General features: G+C 41.2%; 1 protein-coding gene across 1 annotated transcript; it reads left to right on the forward strand.

Annotated features, from left to right (window-relative positions):
• Positions 1 to 1,188: 1,188 nt before the first annotated feature.
• On the forward strand, positions 1,189 to 10,618 carry LOC115596107 (high-affinity choline transporter 1-like). The gene is made up of 8 exons (XM_030440908.1): positions 1,189 to 1,398; positions 2,524 to 2,640; positions 3,670 to 3,825; positions 4,048 to 4,196; positions 5,079 to 5,222; positions 5,432 to 5,585; positions 9,393 to 9,610; positions 9,865 to 10,618. Exons 1-8 carry the CDS (start codon positions 1,215 to 1,217, stop codon positions 10,423 to 10,425), a joined length of 1,683 nt encoding a protein of 560 aa, XP_030296768.1. The 5' UTR covers positions 1,189 to 1,214; the 3' UTR covers positions 10,426 to 10,618.
• Positions 10,619 to 19,530: the final 8,912 nt, after the last annotated feature.

Consider the following 19,530-nt stretch of genomic DNA (forward strand, 5'->3'; position numbering starts at 1 on the left):
ACCTCAGCCATAACAAGAACATTTCTCAATCTTGATTAAAACTCCACAATTGAATTCCACACATTTCATACATTGAATCAACAGGACATGCTGTGCTGGTTGCAGAATTTTAACTATGGAATCAAACAGACTTGCAGTTTTGGCTGTTTGGGCTTTCCAGCAGCAGGGCACCACTGGCCCTCATACGCTCCCATGTTAAAATTGAGCCTAAATGTCTGGAGGAAAGTCGACAAGGATTTTCCCCATCTTTGTTTTTATTAGTCAGTATTTTATAGTAATAAGAACTACTAAGTATCAGCCGAATATCATGGATGGCAGCTCATTGAATGATATTTGTCTCTCAGACAGACACAGCTGTCTCTATTCATACTTACTTGCAAATCATCAACACAATTTGAGAGACATTTTCTTGTCCTTGCAACACAACACTTCACTGAGGTGTTCATAGTGATGCTTTGCAGTTTTACAGGAAAAACTGCTACAGAAGCATGTAGTATTTAGCCCCTTTAGCAGGACAGAGAGAGGAACATTTTCAGGCAAACGTTTAGGTTATTTTTACAGCAGCAGCACGTTAGGCTCATTTAGACACACTTCCTGGTATGTGTTACGACAACAACAAGATAGACAGACGTTTACAAGTTATAACGTTAATTTGCTTCACTCATTCACTATTTTATGACCGCCAACTTCCAACTTTTTTCACCTGAGAAAGTGGCTTCCAGCCAGGCTGCTATCAAATCAGTAAGAGTAGAGTTCATTTGTACAGCACCTTTCAAGGATACATAATTCAAATACAAATTCGAAAACAATTCAGATGGATTAAAAGCAAAGGGAAACGGTCTTAATAGAAAAGAATGTTTCTTCTCCAGGACTAGGGTTTAAAAAACAATAAAACATCACAGAATACAAAGTGAGTGTAAGTTTGCCTGGAATACAAAGCAAATGGAAAATGACATCAATATTTATATGAAAATATATGGGAGTATCATAACTTCAACTATCTAGTAGCTAACATCAGAAGAATCACAATGAAACCAGCTGAACCAGCCAGCTGATATCAGCTTTTTTCACCAGAGGGCATCCATACCTTTCAGCTGGAGGACAATGTTGTTTTTCCTGTTTCTCCTCTGAAATATCATCCCTCCTCTTATAAATACTCAGCTGGTCTATCACTCAGACATCCTTCAGTGAGGGAACCAGTCAACCAGTCCACCATGGCCGTCAACATCCCAGGAGTGATAGCAATGGTGGTTTTCTACCTCCTGGTCCTTGGGACCGGCATCTGGGCTTCTGTTAAGTCCAAAAGGGAACAGAAGAAAAGTGCAGCCACTGGAGTGGAGATGACCCTGCTGGGAAACCGGAACATAAACTGGGTGGTGGGGATGTTCACAATGACAGGTGAGGAGAGCACAGCTGGCTAAACTAGGATGGAAACTGTATGATTGTGTTTCTAAAACTCTCAGAATATCATTGAAGCCCTTTAAATTGTAGGTGTTGCAAAAGAACACAAACAGTTTCCAGTTCACAATAAGGTGTTTGTTTTCTTACACAGAAAGGCTATTAGAGTAGCAAATAAGTGAGCAAAATATACACTGTGTAAAAAAGTACACACTATGAATTAACTGAAAACAGAATAAAAACAAAATACACTGAGATACTGCACAGGGCCATGTGCCTGGAGAGACTCTGTATGACAGAGGTGAAGGTTGTCATGTACAGTGAGGGGGGGGTGAGCAGACCCACACATTCTTTTCACACTTCATTGTGAGTCTTTTTCAGCACTTCCATTAATTTCTCAGAAAATAATGCATGGATGTGTATTTCACACATCAGTTGTATTTTGATGGCTGCGATCTACGACTATAGTTTTTTTTTCTTTCTGTAGCATATCTGTTAACTTTAGTTTAAAAAACAACAAACATGAGAAATACAAATCAAATGAAAATAGCATAAAATAGACTAAATAAACTAAATAAGATATTTAATGTATGTGTGATACTTCCATTGGACATTATTTCTATGCAAAATGAATCTTTTGCTTTCCATAGAATGGTTATGTTTTTTAAAACACAGAATCACATCATGAAAGGTAACCTGTTGTGATATGATGTGCTGAGGACAGCCCTCCTGCAACACTATGTCCCCTGATCCACAGCAGTTCCAGCCTACTCTTAGCAAATAAAACCAAAAGGACTGATTGGTGGACATTTGAACTTAATAAGCATTCTGTCCAAGACTAAGCAGCTAGAAAGCTTGCTGAATGACTCTTTTCATTCAAAATCATAGTAAACTAACTAATCAGAACCGAGGAGCCATTTTCAGAGAAAATGCGTAATTGAAAACCGAGAGGAGGAGTTTACTTCATTTGAAGTCAATTCCTTGCTACACTTGGAAAACAGTGCTGTCTCCTTGTCTTTTCACTTTATTAGTGATGATGAATTATCACCCTTCCTTTTGTCCTCTGTACAAACAGCTGCTCTTTGTCCTCTAAATTTACTTGCTGTGTTTTCATCCATCCTGTAGCTACGTGGGTCGGAGGAGGAGCCATTGTTGGAACAGTTGAGATGGTGTACACGCCCTCCATGGGACTAACATGGGCAATCGTGATGCATCTGGCATACAGCTCGTCTTTTTTAATTGGTAAGAGTTTAAACTTACCTTTGAAAAGATGCTGTATTTCTGTCTGTATAATTACACACATATAGTCTCCTTACTTAAACCTGAAAGTCATATTGTAGGCAGCAGTAAAGTTTGACTTACACAAAAGAGATATGACCCAAACGCAGACAGAGTAGGCAGCAGGATGACTTCAGGGATTTATTGATGACATAGATTACATGCAGGTACAAGTCGGCAAACAGGCAGTTTGTTTGCAAAAGTCAACAAAAAAACTTATACTGATACAAATACTGTCAGCTAAAAACACATCATATCCCCTCCCCATGGGTGCTGCCATTGTTGTGTGACATCAAGATTTACATGTTGGACTGTTAGTGTGAGTGATGTTCTATTGTACTTTTTCTAGAAAAAGGTTGAAATGTTTTCCTGAACGCAGCATTATAATGTCATGAATGTGAACCAGCACCAGTGATCATGGAAAAAAATGATGCAACTGAAAAAAAATCTATACCAACTAAAATATTTTGTGTACAGACTGGTTCAACTTAACATGTCAATGTAATGGCAACTGTAAACAGTAAAAACAAAGATTTTGTGAATCTGTCATGCTAGAGCCCAGAAGGTGGACCCTAATGTATGAGAGCAGGCAGGAAGTGCGTTGTATGAAGTTTGTCTGCATAACGACAGTACAAGGAACCAGCAAACATTAAGGAACATCAGAGAAACAGGAACAGCAAGACAACGTAAACTAAGCAGAATCATGGAAACAAGGCAGCAGCTAGATCACAGAAACTAAGCAAATGACTCGACAATGACTGAACAAAAGACTGGACTCAAATACAAACTAAATTAACGATGCAAGGAGGTGCAGGTAGAGTGAGGTGGAGTAACAGGGGAGAACATCACACATTTACACTACACTCAATACTGTTGACTATCCATGTACTAAATTGAATTCAATTAAAAGGTGACAAGAAATGGATACAAAACATTTTACTCACCCTATTTTAATTTCCATTTGTACTGTGGTCTGTCCTTTCTCAAATCAAGCTGGCTCGGTGTTCGTCAAGCCAATGAGAGAAGCAAACTATGTGACGATGCTGGACCCTTTCCATATCAAGTATGGAAAAGTGCTGGCAGCTGGACTGAGCCTGGCTTCAATTATTCTGGATGTGCTCTGGGTGCCAGCAACATTAATTGGTTTAGGTACAGTATATATGTATATACTTTAAATACATACATTCAGACATGTAGAATTGTAACTGTGTTCTTACATTCATGTAATCTGTTAGGTAAAATAAATTTATACATGGATGTAAATTCCTCCCTGTATACCTGTGTAGAGATGACCCACTCAGATTGATTTGAAGTGGTAATAGTCACTCAGAGACTGGTTATAAAATCTGACTGCTAGAATGTGTTTGACAGGAGGAGTTATGAGCGTGGTCCTGGATTTGTCCTTCACTGTGTGCATCTGGATCTCTGCTGCTGTCGCCATCACCTACACACTGCTGGGAGGTCTCTACTCTGTGGCCTACACAGATGTGATACAGCTGGTCCTCATATTCATCAGCCTGGTTGGTTTGCCAGATATGCTTTATATATATGCTATTTTCATTCGGCGTTTTCACACTGCCATCCTAATCCCTGCAAACTCAGGACTAACCTACTCTACAGCAGGGCCAGCAAGCCTCCAACTAGAGTCACGTCAGCCTACTATGGAATGAGCCAACATTGTTCGACTGTGAAAGCCTTCTTATGCCAGTTTTGCTGATGAGTTGACTATTGATTGTAGGTGGAGACGGTTGCAGTCACTACTTGGCGTGGCCACAGGTGTCAGTGGAAAAACCTCAATAGTCTGGGCCTAACAGCTCCTTGAGCTTGGGGCTAAAAATTGTTGAAGAATTTTAGATTCAGCGTGATGAATCAGATCTCTTAAATACAGCATGGAGAGAAGACCTGAAGTGTCCTCTCCTGTCTTCCAAATTCTTTGGACTTAAATACAACAGAGTAGGGTGATTTACTTTTACGACAGTTCTTCCCAAAACAATGACCCCCTGATTTTTGTGTTGATCATGCCTTTCCCAGGACAGTGACCCTTAGATGTTTTATTGGACTGTCAATGTCATCCTATCTACCTCCCTGTAAAGAACCAGGCAAAGACAATTGCCCCTTATATGACTTTCTGACCTCCACATCTTAGGTGAAGGGGAATCTCCCCTCCTCTCACATGCTGATATGTTCTCTACCATACATTGATAACAATATTCAAAACTATTTGATTTCCCACAAAAGGTTTCTAAGAATGCTCTATCACTGGGCTTAGTGCAGTGTGAAAATCTTGATAAAATGTCAGGCCTTTTGTTTTAAGAAAACATTTACAAGCAATGTATGAAAAACTCGGAAGGACCCTTGAAAATATGTGTTAATCATTTACATTTGTATAATTGTCTCTGCAGTGGCTCTGCGTTCCCTTTGTTTTGATGAATCCTTCTGTCTCGGATATCAGCCAGACGCTGATGAACAACACCTTACACGCTCCCTGGATTGGTAAACCAGAGCTGAAAAAGACCTGGATCATGATTGATGATTTCTTATTCTTTGTAAGTAAACAGCAAATATTACTGTGAACAAACTGCAACTGTACTCACTGTTACTAACAGTAAAAAAACTGCTTTTGGCCAGAGGATAATACCAAAAACAGCATAACTGTAAGTGTCCAAGAGGAATAACTATTATTTGACTGATTTATGGAGATGCCACACTGCTAATTATTAATCATTACTAATCATCTGACTGTTTTACTTTGAAGGCACTGGGGTCTCTGGGATATCAGTGCATCCACCAGAGGATCTTGTCAGCTGCTTCCTCAGCCACAGCAAAGCGCTCATGCTTTCTTGCTGCTTTCATGTATCTTGTACTTATGATACCTCCGGTACTGCTTGGGGCTGCCACCGCGTCTACAGGTATCAAAAGCTTTTACATACTGATACAAACTATCAAAGCTAATGTCTTTGTTCTGATTATTGTAACTGTAAACTGTGTTATTATTTGAGAATTCTTTTATCTGAATTTGTTGATGATGTTTTCTATTCTGTCTGTTTCCATTTTGTTATTCTGAACTCATTTTTGGCATCTTGAAAGCTTTTATGGAACTATTTGTTCTGTTTGGTTTTTAAATGTTTTCAAAAAAAAAATCTATCCATTTATTAATCAATAATATAAGAAACACAAATGATTTATGATTTACTTTAACAGTCTTGAAAGACTGTCCAACCCCATGGTTGTCAACTTTATGTAGCCAGCTTTTCCCCAGCTTAACTGCACTTGAAAATCGCCTTAAATTAAGATAAAGTGGAAAAGTGAGGCCAGATGCTGAGATACATGGAAGTCTGGGCCCTAATGTTGCTGGTGGAAACCCACAGATGGCTGGACTCTGGGAGAGAAGGCAGCAAAGGCCAGTTTCCAGCTCCTGGTCAAGCCATTTGGTTCTGGCCATTGGTATGGGGAAGGTAGGCGGAATAGAGTCTGACCTTGGCTCCAAGCAGAGAACAAAATACCGTCCAAAACACTTACACAAATGGGGGTCCAAGATCAGACACTGTATCACTTGCAAAACCATGCAGGCAAAACCAATGAGACAACCTCACCTACACAGTTTCTGTGGTGGGCAGCTTGGATAGAGGGATGAAATTAGCCATTTTGGAGAATTAGTTTTACCATTAAATGGAGGTAGACCTCTGCTGAAGTCCAGAGGGACTGACCAGGGACGATACAGAGTCCCAGAGGAGGACATCAGGAGGCTTTGTTCTGGTCAAATACTGAGCAACAAGCTTTATACTCCCCCAAATCCTTTTTCATAAACCAAAACCAGTTTTACTCTCTTTTGATGAAGATAGTCTGCTGGACTCAAGGATGACAAGAGAAGCTGAAGGTGTGGGTCTAACGGATGACCTGGGATTGAGAGCAGTGGCGTTTTCTTGCAGAGGCCAAGGGAAGCCAGGCTTCCTCACTTTTTTCAGAATATAACCGTCATTTAATAAAAATACTTTTTTTAACAGTTTACGTAATCCTTCTGTGTTTTGTCTGTCGTCTCCTCCTCGTCTCTCTTCATTAACTATTGAGCGTTTCATAATGTGTAAAACAGCGCCCCTCTAAATGTTACGTGGTGAATGAGCGTTGAAAACATGGTACTGCACTCTGTTCTCTGTGAGGAGGCCAAGCTGAGCTGGCCTCCCTTCGTAAAAAAAAAAAAGAACGATTGACCAATCAGGTGAGGCGTTTGGCACGACACTGCTCCCCTGTGATTGGTCAGGACAGTGTTAAGGGAAGCCACAAACTCGTTGGCTTCAGGCCAATCAAATCACAGTACGTTAACGTCATTGAATGAAATGACGGAAGTTGTTGTTTTGTGTCAATTCTTGGTAAGCTAGCAAAAATATTAAGCGCAAGTATGGAGGGTGGAGATTTGGAGTATTTAGTAAAAAATAATTTTACTAAACTGCCTCTACAGCAGCAACTCAAGTCCGAATTAAATCTGACGACAGGCTAACACCAACACTAGAGCTCCTTACTGAGATGAAGAAAAGTTTTCGGACTTTTAATGAGGAGAATTACGTCCGCACCGAGTGGCTAGCTGGTAGCGCCAAGCTTGGATTAACGAGGCTCTGGATTTGGCAAAAAGTCTGAGCACAAAGAAGCACAATGAGCAGGTGAAGAAAAAACGGGATATTTTAATGAGACTCATCGTTGCAGCCCTGTACCTTGCGCGCCAAGAGCAGGCGTTCAGGGGTCACAGTGAGGCCACTGGCAGCGCAAACAGGGGCAATTCTGTGGAGTTTGACACCGAGGTCTTCAAACTGCTGCAGCGTATGCTCACGATTACGGCGACCAGCGCATCAGCAGAGCGCTCATTCTCCTGTCTAAAGAGGAACAAAACTGAGGAACACATGTGGACAGGACAGGCTTATAAACTTGACCAAGATATCCATTGACTCTGTTGTTGTGGAGGACCTAAAAGCCAGTGGGAAGTTATACGACATGGTCACAGATCACTTTGCCACCATGAGAGACAGGAGGATGGCCTTCCTCTACGAATAGGGTGAGGAAAACGCTTTTTTTTTCTGTGCGCATCACAATGATGTGATTATAGTCCTTATTGTGTCTTGCTTTGATTAAGCAGCATGTGAGTCCACTGAAGTTGTTGTTCATTGTTTTGTTTATGTGGAGAAAATGAGCACCACGGACAGCGTCCGTGATAGGCCGGGTTGTCTGAATACATGCACATGTCAGGTGTGCTGTTTACAGCCACTGGTACTGGGTTGTTGTGTTGCTGTATAATGAACATTTACATTTATTATTATGTATATAAACTGAAAAGTGAAAAGCATTTGTGTATCTCACATAGAGCGTACAAGTCGTGTTTGACGTGGACGTAAAACTTAACGGCTTCTGAGCGAGTGTGTGAATGAATTCGCATCTTTCCAATATATAATGTGTGCTGTGCATTAAGTAGCTGGTTGTGCTTTTGGGAGGGTGGTTGCATACATTAATGAGATGTTTGTGAGGACTGTGTGTGTGTGTGTGTGTGTGTGTGTGCGTGTGTGTGTGTGTGCGTGCGTGTATGAGTGACTGACTGACTGAGGGAAAGAGAGAGAGAGCACGTCGGTGCTCAAAGTGTCGGTCAGATAACAAGCGTGTGTAAGTCCTGGTAAAATGATGCTGGGCGCTCTAATAGTTCATCCGACTACATGAAATAGCAACAAATAAATTGCAACATACGATTTTTTGACCCCACCCCCGTAAAACATACACAGCTTAGAGGTTATGTCTCACTTGGCTTCCTCGGAAATTTTCATCACGCCACGCCACTGATTGAGAGGACTCTGTACGATTCTCTTTTTAACAACCCAACTCCAACAATGCAGAAAAGAGGCCGATTGTAGGTTGGAGACTTGCAAAATGAGTCATAGTCAAACAGATGAGACAGGATGTCAGGTTTAGTGTTTTAAGAAGAGTGATGTTGAATAAAATGGAGCCCACCTGGCCTGCCTGGTGTTGAGTGGCTTGGCTGCAGATGTACTTTAAGTCCGTGTAGTCGATCCAAACAAGCTAAGGATACTTGCTCCCTCAAACCAGTTCAGATTCCCCTCTGTAGGGGAAAGTTTCCAAGATATGAAGGCACAGGGATTGAGTTTCTCATCCTTAGGGGAGTTATGAGAGAGCATTTCCCCAACGCCAACATCCGAGGCAACCACCACCACAAACTGAAGGCTTGGGTTAAACTTCCTAAAGAACTTTCTATAGAATGACGCAAACGTGAGAAAACATGGCACGAGCTTTTGACTGGTAGGCGTAGGCCAGCGAGCTACAATGCTAACATTAGCGTGGTCCATCTGAATGTTTTTGGATGACAAGACAAAACACAGGAATGAAACTGAGGCAACATGAAACTCAAACTCTGCTTTGATGGAGAGCTGGTGGTCAAGGAGGTGTGCTGCAGACCCTGGTGAACATGCTGTATGTGAGTCTCTTCACCCGGGGAAAAGATGAGGATATCATACAGCTAGACTAAGACAAACTTGTTCAGCAGGTCCAGAGGAATATCATTGCAGATAGACACTTGAGACATTTGGGTGGTGTGAATAGCAGGTCAGCCCTCTCTGATTTGTCCGTCTGATCACACAGAGCTCACCTCTTGGTATATACAGTAGACTAGGACAGATAATGTGACAATTTTTCAGTCTTTCCGTTTTTTTGTGTCCATGCTTCAGACTGGAACCTGACTAACTATGGTTCACCATCTCCATTTGAACGTGGGGAAGCAGCTCTAGTTCTGCCCATCGCCCTGCAACACCTCACACCATCTGTCATCTCCATTATCGGTATTGGATGTGTGGCCGCCGCTGTGATGTCATCAGCTGACTCTGCTTTGCTTTCTGCAGCTTCTGTCTTCAGCTCCAACATCTACAAGAACATCCTGAGGCCTCAGGTGAGAACATTCACTATTTATATTTCAAGTTGCTTCATCACAACCAAAATAAACTGACTAAAGCACTGTTTGCTATTGTGAAGGTGTCACATTTATTTTAAAATGGAAGCAATGGAATGCAGAATAGAATGAATGAAATAAAGTAGCATGATGGAAAACAAGCTAAGAAAGCAGGGATAGAGGTATCTGAAAGCAGGACAGTCTCATTCAATTATTGTTTACCTGTTCTTCTCCCTCTTCTTTTTCCTCTTCAGGCATCAGACAGAGAGATTCAGTGGGTGATCCGTGCTTCTGTGTTGGTAGTGGGCTTGGTTGGTACATCACTCACCAGCCAGAATACCAGCGTCCTTTTGTTCTGGTTTGTGGCTGCTGAAGTGGCCTACATTGTAATTTTCCCTCAACTCCTCTGCGTCCTGTTCTTCAACATCTCCAATGGTTACGGGGCTATTATGGGCTTTCTGGTGGGAATACCATTAAGACTGCTCAGTGGAGACCCATCACTAGGGTTAGCACCAGTCATACACTTCCCAGGATGCACTCTTGAGGACGATGTTTATGTTCAGTACTCTCCAGTTAAGACCATCTCCATGCTGTCTGCCATTGCTGCCATCTTGTTGTTCTCCTATCTGGCTTCTGTGCTCTTCAACAAAGGCATGCTTCCTGAGAAGTGGGATGTGTTCAAAGTGATAGTCAAGCACTCACCACAACCTCTGACACCAATAGGTGACACCACAGAACATGATGAGAATGAGAAATTGAACAGAAACAACTCTCAGAACGAGGCATCGGAGCCAATGATTAGCACAAGTTGTTGATGTTCCTGCGTGTACAGTAGTATCTGTTCTCTGAGAGTATAATGTAGACCAGGAGATAATAGTAAATATCTCAAACTCACTCTGGAGAATCATGAAAAACATCAATGTACTATAATAAGTTAATACTGTGTTCCAAGATGTTGGTTATTCATTCCAATAAAAGTGAGTCATCCATCACATACTGTATCCCTAAATGAATTTTGTCTTTGATTGGTGTCTCAGTTGCAGGGTTCATTGCACATTGGGTTTTCAAGGTTTTTCTTAACAACGGAGACAAACTGGTTGCAAGGTGTGATAAAGGTCTTGGTCAATTCTGATTTTATATCAAATGATATTAATATCAAATTAAAAGAATAATTGTATCCCAATTCAGTGTGGTGTGTCTCAACATTATGTGTAATATTATCTCATTTACCGTAAATTCTGGACTATTGAGCGCACCTGAATGTAAGCCGCACCAACTGATTAAAAAAAATAAATAAATAAAAATTGCACATATATAGGCTGCACTTGTCTATAAGCCGCAGGTCGTCTCTTTGCATTGAGTCAGTTCTTCACGCTGCTGTCTCCAACGTCTCTCACCATCGATTCATTGATGCCAAGCTTACGTGCAGCAGCTCTATTTCCTTCTTCGACAGCCAGATCGATTGCCTTTAACTCAATAGCTGCATCATATGCATTCCTTCGTGTGTTTTCCATGATGAGGGTGTGTGCATGATGCACAAATGACTGCTCAAAACACAATCAAACTAGCGTCGTCCTCAGCGCATTATCTCTTCCACCTGTCTGTCTCGCTCTTGCGCTTCCTGCTAGAGCACCCCCTGGAGGCCGTTAGCCAGTAAAAATCTATAGATTAGCCAAATCATATTATAGGCTGCAGGGTTCAAAGCATGGGAAAAAAGTAGCGGCTTATAGTCCGGAAATTACAGTATGTGGTGAGAATGCTTCACTTGCTGCCTTTCCCTTTTGTCTGATCTTTCATTGGGCTGTCCACGATGTAAGTGGAAAGTTACAGAGGGGTGGATAGTCGACTCTGTTTTCAATAATTGTCCTTGGGTGCTAGTCACTCCATTTCACAGATATAACAATGTGAACTCATGTATACACAGAGTGACTCTTGGAGCAGCAGACATTCACGGACCAACCATCTTCAAACTGTCAACTCTCATTGTTTTTCATCCTACTACACAATGTTTTCGTCATAGTTTTACAGGCATGTGGTGGCAGCTGTTGCGGTTGGATGGTATATAAAAAATGAAGTTGTGCATTTAATTTCTAAATCAAAAAGTTTGGATAGGTCCCCTCATATTATTTAGCATACTCCTGGTTCTCTGTGCAACCCGACAGATGAAGAAGTTAGTGGCCAAGAAATTGTGTAGATTCTTCATAAAACAAGTACACCTAATTTGTGATAAGACTGGAGTTAGAAATTGGTAAGTCCCAGTCCTAACTCGTTGATGTTTAGGACATTGTGAACATCTGAGTCAAAAGAAAAACACAATTTTAGCAATGAAAGATAAAATGAGATCTCTTGACTTCAGGTGAGTGTTTCTGTTGGCTGTGGGATTAAATGTTTCCTTACTTCCTGTATCCTGTTTGTAAAGAAGGTCAGTTTAGGTTTAGTTTTGTGGTAATGTAACTTTCACTCTGTGGTTGTTTGTCTTAACAGGATAGCATTTGGGGTGATTATTTAGGAGTTCAACAGCAGCATATCACTGGTCTGACATCAATGGGTAATTTGTAGTCTCAGGTGTCCATCTAGTGGCAAAAAATATCATCAGGGTTCATCAGGGCTGCAGGAGTCTCAACAGAGATGCAGCGGGGCTGACTCTTTTAAAGGAGAACTTCGGTCGATTTAAACATGCAGCTTCATTGCTCAAGCTACCCTTGACTTGCAGTACCAAAGACGCGAACAAATTTGGTCCAACCATTACAGAGCTCCGTGAACGGAGACTTAGCATTGAACGCTAACAGCATGGGGTCAGAACTTTACACTGTGTTTTAAGCGTCTTAACATGCTCCACATCTCACACCAAAGGTTATGCAACATCAGCAGACACCTTAGCACACAGCACTGTAGCGTGTATGACTCAAACTGAATAAAAAAGTAGTTAAAACAGTGTGTTTGTGCAAGGAGCTACTTCCCTGTTTGTTGACATTGGCGTCTTCCGGTAGCTAGACCAAACTAGTCAATTCGTCGAGCGTGCACTTACTCCCTCACTGGCGGAGACGGAAACGTAATCCAGCATTTTCGTGTTTATATTCATATTGTACATGTCCATGTTACAGCCTGTCATGAGCCATGAGCCTTACAATAGCCTGTTAAGCCTGTTAAGTGCACACTCGATGGATATGCTAGTTTGGTCTAGCTACTGGAACACACGGATGTCAACAAACAGGTAAGTAGCTCCTTGCACAAACACACTATTTTAACTACTTTTTTATTCATTTTGAGTCATACACGCTACAGTGCTGTGTTGTAAGGTGTCTGCTGATGTTGCATAACTTTTGGTGTGAGATGTGGAGCATGTTAAGACGCTTAAAACACAGTGTAAAGTTCTGACCCATGCTGTTAGCGTTCAATGCTAAGTCTCCGTTCACGGAGCTCTGTAATGGTTGGACCAAATTTGTTCGCGTCTTCGGTACTGGCAAGTCAAGGGTAGCTTGAGCAATGAAGCTGCATGTTTAAATTGACCGAAGTTCTCCTTTAATATTTTGAGTGGCATCGTGTCTTCAGTGGACGTAAATTTACCTCATCAATTAAAGTTTTTGGATATGGAATAATTAACCACATCTGTTACACAGAATATTAGACAGTGTCTTACTTCCAACAGCATGACATTTTTTGCTGTTTTGCCCTCAAAAGGAGAGTTGAAACATCTGGTGGACCAGTGTAACCTCAGCATTCTGGACCTGAATGTGGCAAAAAAAGAAAATCATTGTCAACATCAGGTGGAAGCAGCCCACTCACACTCTTCTGTACATAGAGGGCGCTGCTGTGGAGATCGTCCAGAACACCAAGTTCCTGGGGGTTCCAATGACCTGACCTGGTCCCAGCAGATATCAGCCCACCAACATCTCCACTTCCAGCTGAGAAGAGCACATCTTCCATCTCACATCCTTACCACTTTCAACAGGGTACTGTGGAGATTGTAATGACCGGCTGCATCTCCATCTGGTATGAGAACTGTAATGTCTCAGACTAGAAGGATCCTGCAGACAGGGAGCAAGGTCGCCACAAGGGTCCCCCCACAGTGACTGATAGAAAGCAATAGCATCCTCTGCCTGATAAATCAAAATGTACACCTGGTGTTGTCTTTATTATTTTTATTGCATTGATTACATATGTACACTCACACACACATATTTACACATATATCTGAATATGTACATATTTTTTCATTCATCTGAGCCAGTGGAGTTAGAATTCAGGTTATACATCTTCACTGCAAGCACCTGTTAAACAGGCTAATACAGACAATCTATTACAAAATGGCTAGCATAAAATGTGCATCAAAGTCTGTTAGTGAAATTCAGAGCTTCATTCTGGTACATAAGGATGGGGATAGCTGGTCACTCGGTTTCTGGATATTGCACACAAAAATATACAAAAATCAACATCTGCGGTGATTGTTTAAGTGATTTTGACGTCTGTCATTCCTCAGACAACATGTGCTCTGCATTTCAACAAAGACAACATTCTACACAGACTTTAAGACACCTGTGTGGTTCACATGTCTACATGCAATGGAACTTGTTTTTGTTCTCTTGCATGTTTCAGTCAGCCATTCCAATCAGACACATCCGTGTTTTTGTGTTTACTGTTATGATCCTCAAACATAGCTCGTCCCCAGAAGGCCCAACATAATCAAGTAGACAACCAAGTCACAATAATCAGTCTATTTATTCAACAAGGAAACATTTAGTAACCCAAAAGGCTTGGTGAGCCGGCAAGAAAGAAACAAAAGGAAGGGAAGACACCCACACCAACCCACAAAGGGTGGTAGGACCTGGGCTCTCCCCTCTAACCTAGGACCACGCAAGCTACAACTCAAAACAAAGCCGCAAAAAAACAAGGGCTACCAGGCTCACTAAACGATCCATAAAGTGAAGAGACAAAGCTGACACATTTTAGATCAGATAGCCAAAACTCAAGTTGCAGCTCAAGCTGGCAGCAGGAGAAGTCAGACAGAGGCCACGTCACATTGCTTCCTTTTTATAGGCCCAGCCCTCCATCAAATTAGGGCCACCTGGGAGGAAGCACAAGCAAAGGTAATCAGAAACTCTGGTCATACATCTCCCATCTAGCAAGGGGGGAGCATGTAACATTTACAATAATCAATCAAGGCTCCAGTTTCGCTCTCACCTGTCTGATGTTATCAGTTGGCATCCTGATCAACTGTTGGCAGTTTAGGTAAATAACGAATCGACAAATATCAAGTTTAGATTTTAAAGTTTGATGTGTCTATTGTACCAGATGGGTACAAAGTTATACATTCCATTTTTATAATATCATAATGTTGATACACCACATTTAATTGGGATAACATCCTTTGTAGTTCTTTTTTTATCATACCATAAACATTCACTGAGACCTACACCTAGCAACCAATTTGTCTCTGTGGCCAACTGCAGTACTGCAACAACAACAAAAAACTTCACCTGTAGCCCAGAAGGATTCAGCCCACCTGAGAATACCTCAATGCAAACAAAATACTGCTGGTGAGTAAGAGGGAATTATAGATCTAATGCTAGGTATTCTGTGAGGAAGGTTAGCTGTAACATTTAATCTTGTCTAGATACCTTTTAGGTAAATTGTTGTTAAACTGTTGAAAATGAGTGTTAACAGGCAGTTCCGCCCAAGTCAGCTGTGACCAACAGGATTGATTGCAGGGCGAAGCTAAGCCTGCATGACGTCTAGAACATACGGGCTACTCTCTACAGCATCAGGACAGCTGAACGAAGACTGTCGAACAAAGACTTACGGAGTCTCTCTGCAGGAGTCTATGGAGGAAGTCAAAGTAACTTAAAGTCCACGCGGATATTAGCCATGAATTCTACCTAATCCCAGTCGGGACAGCAAACCGGAGAAGATTTCCCCAGAGACACATTGCTCGAGGCTGTAATGCAGCCAATCTCTGCTATCCAACTTTCTCCACCGGTACTGAACTTGAAGTACTAGGCGAGCTATGGAACTGCCACTCTGCAGTCAAGTAGGAAGACACCATTTCAGCCTATGCCTCCCTGCAGACTGTCCACTTCCTGGCCCTTATGTGGTCCTACCAGGTCCTTTCCCTGGAAAACCTACCCAGATCTTCTTTTGAATTGTGTGCCTCAAGGCTCAGTATTAGGACTGCTTCTGTTTTCACTATACACTAGATCACTAGGCTCTTCAATCACATCACATGGATTCTCTTACCACTGTTATGCTGATGACACCCAACTGTTCCTCTCTTTTCCCCCATCCTCCTCTAACACCCACATTGTGACGCACATCTCGTAATGTTTGGCAGACATCTCTGGTAGGACAGCTGCACATCACTTCAAACTCAACCCTGGTTAAACTGAACTCCTCTTCATCCCGGGGAAATACTGCCCTTGCATGGACCTGGTCAGACCACACGCCCGAGCGAGAGCACTTCGCTCTTCTACATCAACTGGCTGACTGGTACCCTCATCACTAAGAACCCCGCCCCCCTGGTATTGTTAGCCCTTCGATCATAGCACTTAAACACTTTAAGTATATTTGATAAATAGCAGTTGTGATCCTCAAATGAGAGCTTGACAATTGTTTCTATATTTCTTTTCACTCTATCTACACTAAAATGTTGTGGTCTCTCTCTTGTCACATATGTACTTATTGTAAGTCGTTTTGGACTCAACCATCTGCCAAATTCCCTAAATGTAAATGTAAATGTAATGAACCATGCAATCAAGAATCCAATCACAAAGGGAAAAATCCTTCTAGGTATACAGTACGTGCTGGGTGACCTAGTTTGATTGGAAAAAATGGGCTACATCTTGGAACACAGTTAAAGCTTTTTTAAAGTGCACTGATTTGTTTTATTCCAGAGTGACTTTGAGATATTCACTAGTATCTGCTGGTCTTTGTTATACTTCCAGAAAACAGATACTACTTTACACACAGGAACACTAACAACTTGTGCTAATCATTGGCTCTGACATCTCATTTTCCATCTGCCAGGTTCCTCAGAGAACCAAAAACACATCAGATAGCAAGGAGACCTATCCAGAATGTTTTATTTTTCATTTTATGTGCATGCATTATTCATTTTTATACCATCCAACAGAAACAGCTATCGACACATGACTGAAAAATCATGAGAATATAGTGTTTAGTGGAGTGTTAAGCAAAATAATGAGAGATTCAGCTGACAGTTTGAAGACAGTGAAGTTGGTCCTTGTTTCTAGTGTCTCAAAAGTTACTCTGCTCAGGCCTCAGGAGCTGTATACAATCACATGAGATCACATTGTTGTATTTTTGAAATGTAGTGACTAGCACCCAAGGATAATTATTGCAAACACAGTCGACCATCCACCTCCTGTAACTTTCCACGGACCCTGTGGACAGCTCAGTGAAAGACGGGAGGAGAAGTGAAGGAGAACAAAAGAAGAGGCAGCAGAGCAACTTTCCGAATCAATGAAAAAGTGTGAGCCACTCAAGACGGTAATGAGTTAAAAAGACTTTAATTAATCACGGTTGTTGAATCAAAACAATAGTAAAAACATGTCTATGCGTTTCAGCCATCAAGGCCTTCAACAGGGCAGTAGAAAAATAGCTACATTTACAGGCTAGCAGTCACATGATCAATGAAGACAGGTGAGCAGTAACATGACTGGCCTAGATAACCACCTGTGAGACTACACAGGAAGGTGAGTTGTCACATGATCAATATGAGCAGGTTGGTTGTCACATAATTAGGAAGTTAAAATCAAAAGACTAAGCATGTTAAGCAGAAAAATATCATAAACATTGAGCAAGATAATGAAAAAATATACAGATACAAAATTGACCAGTTAGGACTGTTGTTACTGTTACTGTTGTTTGCTCCTGTAACGTTGCTTTGTGGGACATTGTCATGTCTCACTCTGTGTTTATTTTGTAGTATTTACCTTTCCTGTCGTTTCAGATCCCCTACAGCAATTGTCTGCATCCTCCTCTGTGTGAAAGTTTGTGGATTCGCCCTCCACTGTGATTGTCTTCCCCCGCCCTGATAACGTTCACCTGTTCCCTGTGTGTGTGTATATGTAGTCCCTGTGTTTCCCCTATTCATTGCCAGTTCGCCTTCTGTCTCTGTACTTAGCATCCCAACCTCATCTCTGCCTAACCCCTGCAGATTTGATAGCCTTCGCTGATTGACCTCCTGTGTACCATACCTGATTGAAGTAAAATACTTTTACTTTACCTAAAATCTGTCAAGACGTGCTTGTGAGTCCATACAATTGTCGTCGCCTAGTTGTGATAGATATTTGTCTTTATCACACTGTGATCAGATCGACACATCCCTGCTCTGTGAAGCCGGCTTATTCAGGCAGAGATTTGATTCGCCTCCACTGCGGCTCTTATACTTCCTCCCGCGCTGCATCAGAGCCGCAGCAAAATTTCACTTATAGCTGCATCTCAAACTTTCACACAGAGGAGGATGTGGAGAACTGGCGCAGGATCCCTGCACTCAAAGGGCTTTGTGAATGGGGCTAGTGATTTTAATAATAGGAGACGTCTCAAGATCTGTATTTTTTAACAGAAATTGACATAACCAATGAAGTGCCTTGATGTATTTTTTGTTCATATTTCTTTTTGAATTTTAATTTTGTTTGACCCTTTTACCCTGTTCTTTCCTTTTTTATTGTCTCTGTGTGAATGTTTTATGTCTTAGATTTTATGAGTCTTTTTGCCCTAGGATAAATGTGAAACTGTAATTAATTGTTGCCTCACAGATTGTAAATTTTGGTAAGCCTTTCTTTTACAGTCCTCTAATGACCAAGTATTTACCCGTAACAAAGTGTTACCAAGTAATTACCAATGGTAATAAGAAAGTAAATACAGTGAAACTATGGCCAAAATACTGGGCATTTACATGGTAACTATATGTTGAATTATGGTGTGTCATTAGGTAATTAGTGCTGGTAATAAGCAGGTAGCTACAGTCCTAGCTATTTACCCAGTAAATATATGGTAACAAAAATGTGTTACTAGGTATTGTATTTACTTTCTTATCACCATTGGTAATTAGCTAGTAACAGTTTTGTGTTACCATGAAGTTACCAGGTAAATACCTGGTAATTAAGGGACTGTAAAAGAAAGGCTTACCAGAAAAAATTCTTGAGCATTTCTCTTAATCTTGATTACATCTCCACAATTCAATTTCACACACACATTTTATACATTGAATCAGCAGGACATTTTGTGCTGGTTGCAGGCTTGTAATCATGGAAGCAAACAGACTTACATGTATGGCTGTATGCAGTAGGCGATATGAGGGGAGATGCCGTCCCCCTTGTTTGCAAAATTACCAATAAGAGTAAACTTTTAGGTTATAAACGTTACAGAAACAGCATGTTATGCTCATTTAAACAGGAAGACAGATGTTTACAAGTTATAATGTGAATTTGCTTCAGTCACTACTTTATGACTTCAAACTGAAATATTTTATCACATAAGAAAGTGGCTTCCAGCTAGACTGAGCCAGCAATGTTTGCTAAGAAACTGCCAGAAGCTGACTCAGCCAACTGCCCAGTTACACTGACTTAACATAAGCAAATATACTGTACAGTAACTTTAAAGGATACAACATGTAAATACAAATTCTAAAATAATTCAGATGAATTATAAGCAAAGGGATACTGTCTTATAGAAGAGAATATTGCTTCTCCAGGACCCAATAAAACATTACAGAACATCAGAAGGTGCACAATGACACCAGCTGAACCAGCCGATTGAAGCCAGCGTTTTTCACCAGAGGGCATCCTTGTTCCTTTGACCTGGAGGAGACTGTTGTTTTTCCTGTTTCTCCTCTGAAATATCATCCCTCCTTTTATAAATACTCAGCCGGTCTATCACTCAGACACTCAGACATCCTTCAG

The sequence above is a fragment of the Sparus aurata genome, chromosome 15 (assembly GCF_900880675.1).
Source record: "Sparus aurata chromosome 15, fSpaAur1.1, whole genome shotgun sequence".
NCBI lineage: Eukaryota > Metazoa > Chordata > Actinopteri > Spariformes > Sparidae > Sparus > Sparus aurata.

What these genes read in the sequence shown, in the direction of transcription:
- LOC115596107 (XM_030440908.1), top strand. Translation starts at nt 1,215, where the DNA reads ATGGCCGTCAACATCCCAGGAGTGATAGCAATGGTGGTTTTCTACCTC. An exon ending in CAGCTCGTCTTTTTTAATTG is followed by an intron (nt 2,641 to 3,669) that starts GTAAGAGTTTAA and finishes TCTCAAATCAAG; the next exon opens with CTGGCTCGGTGTTCGTCAAG. An exon ending in AGAACATCCTGAGGCCTCAG is followed by an intron (nt 9,611 to 9,864) that starts GTGAGAACATTC and finishes TTTCCTCTTCAG; the next exon opens with GCATCAGACAGAGAGATTCA.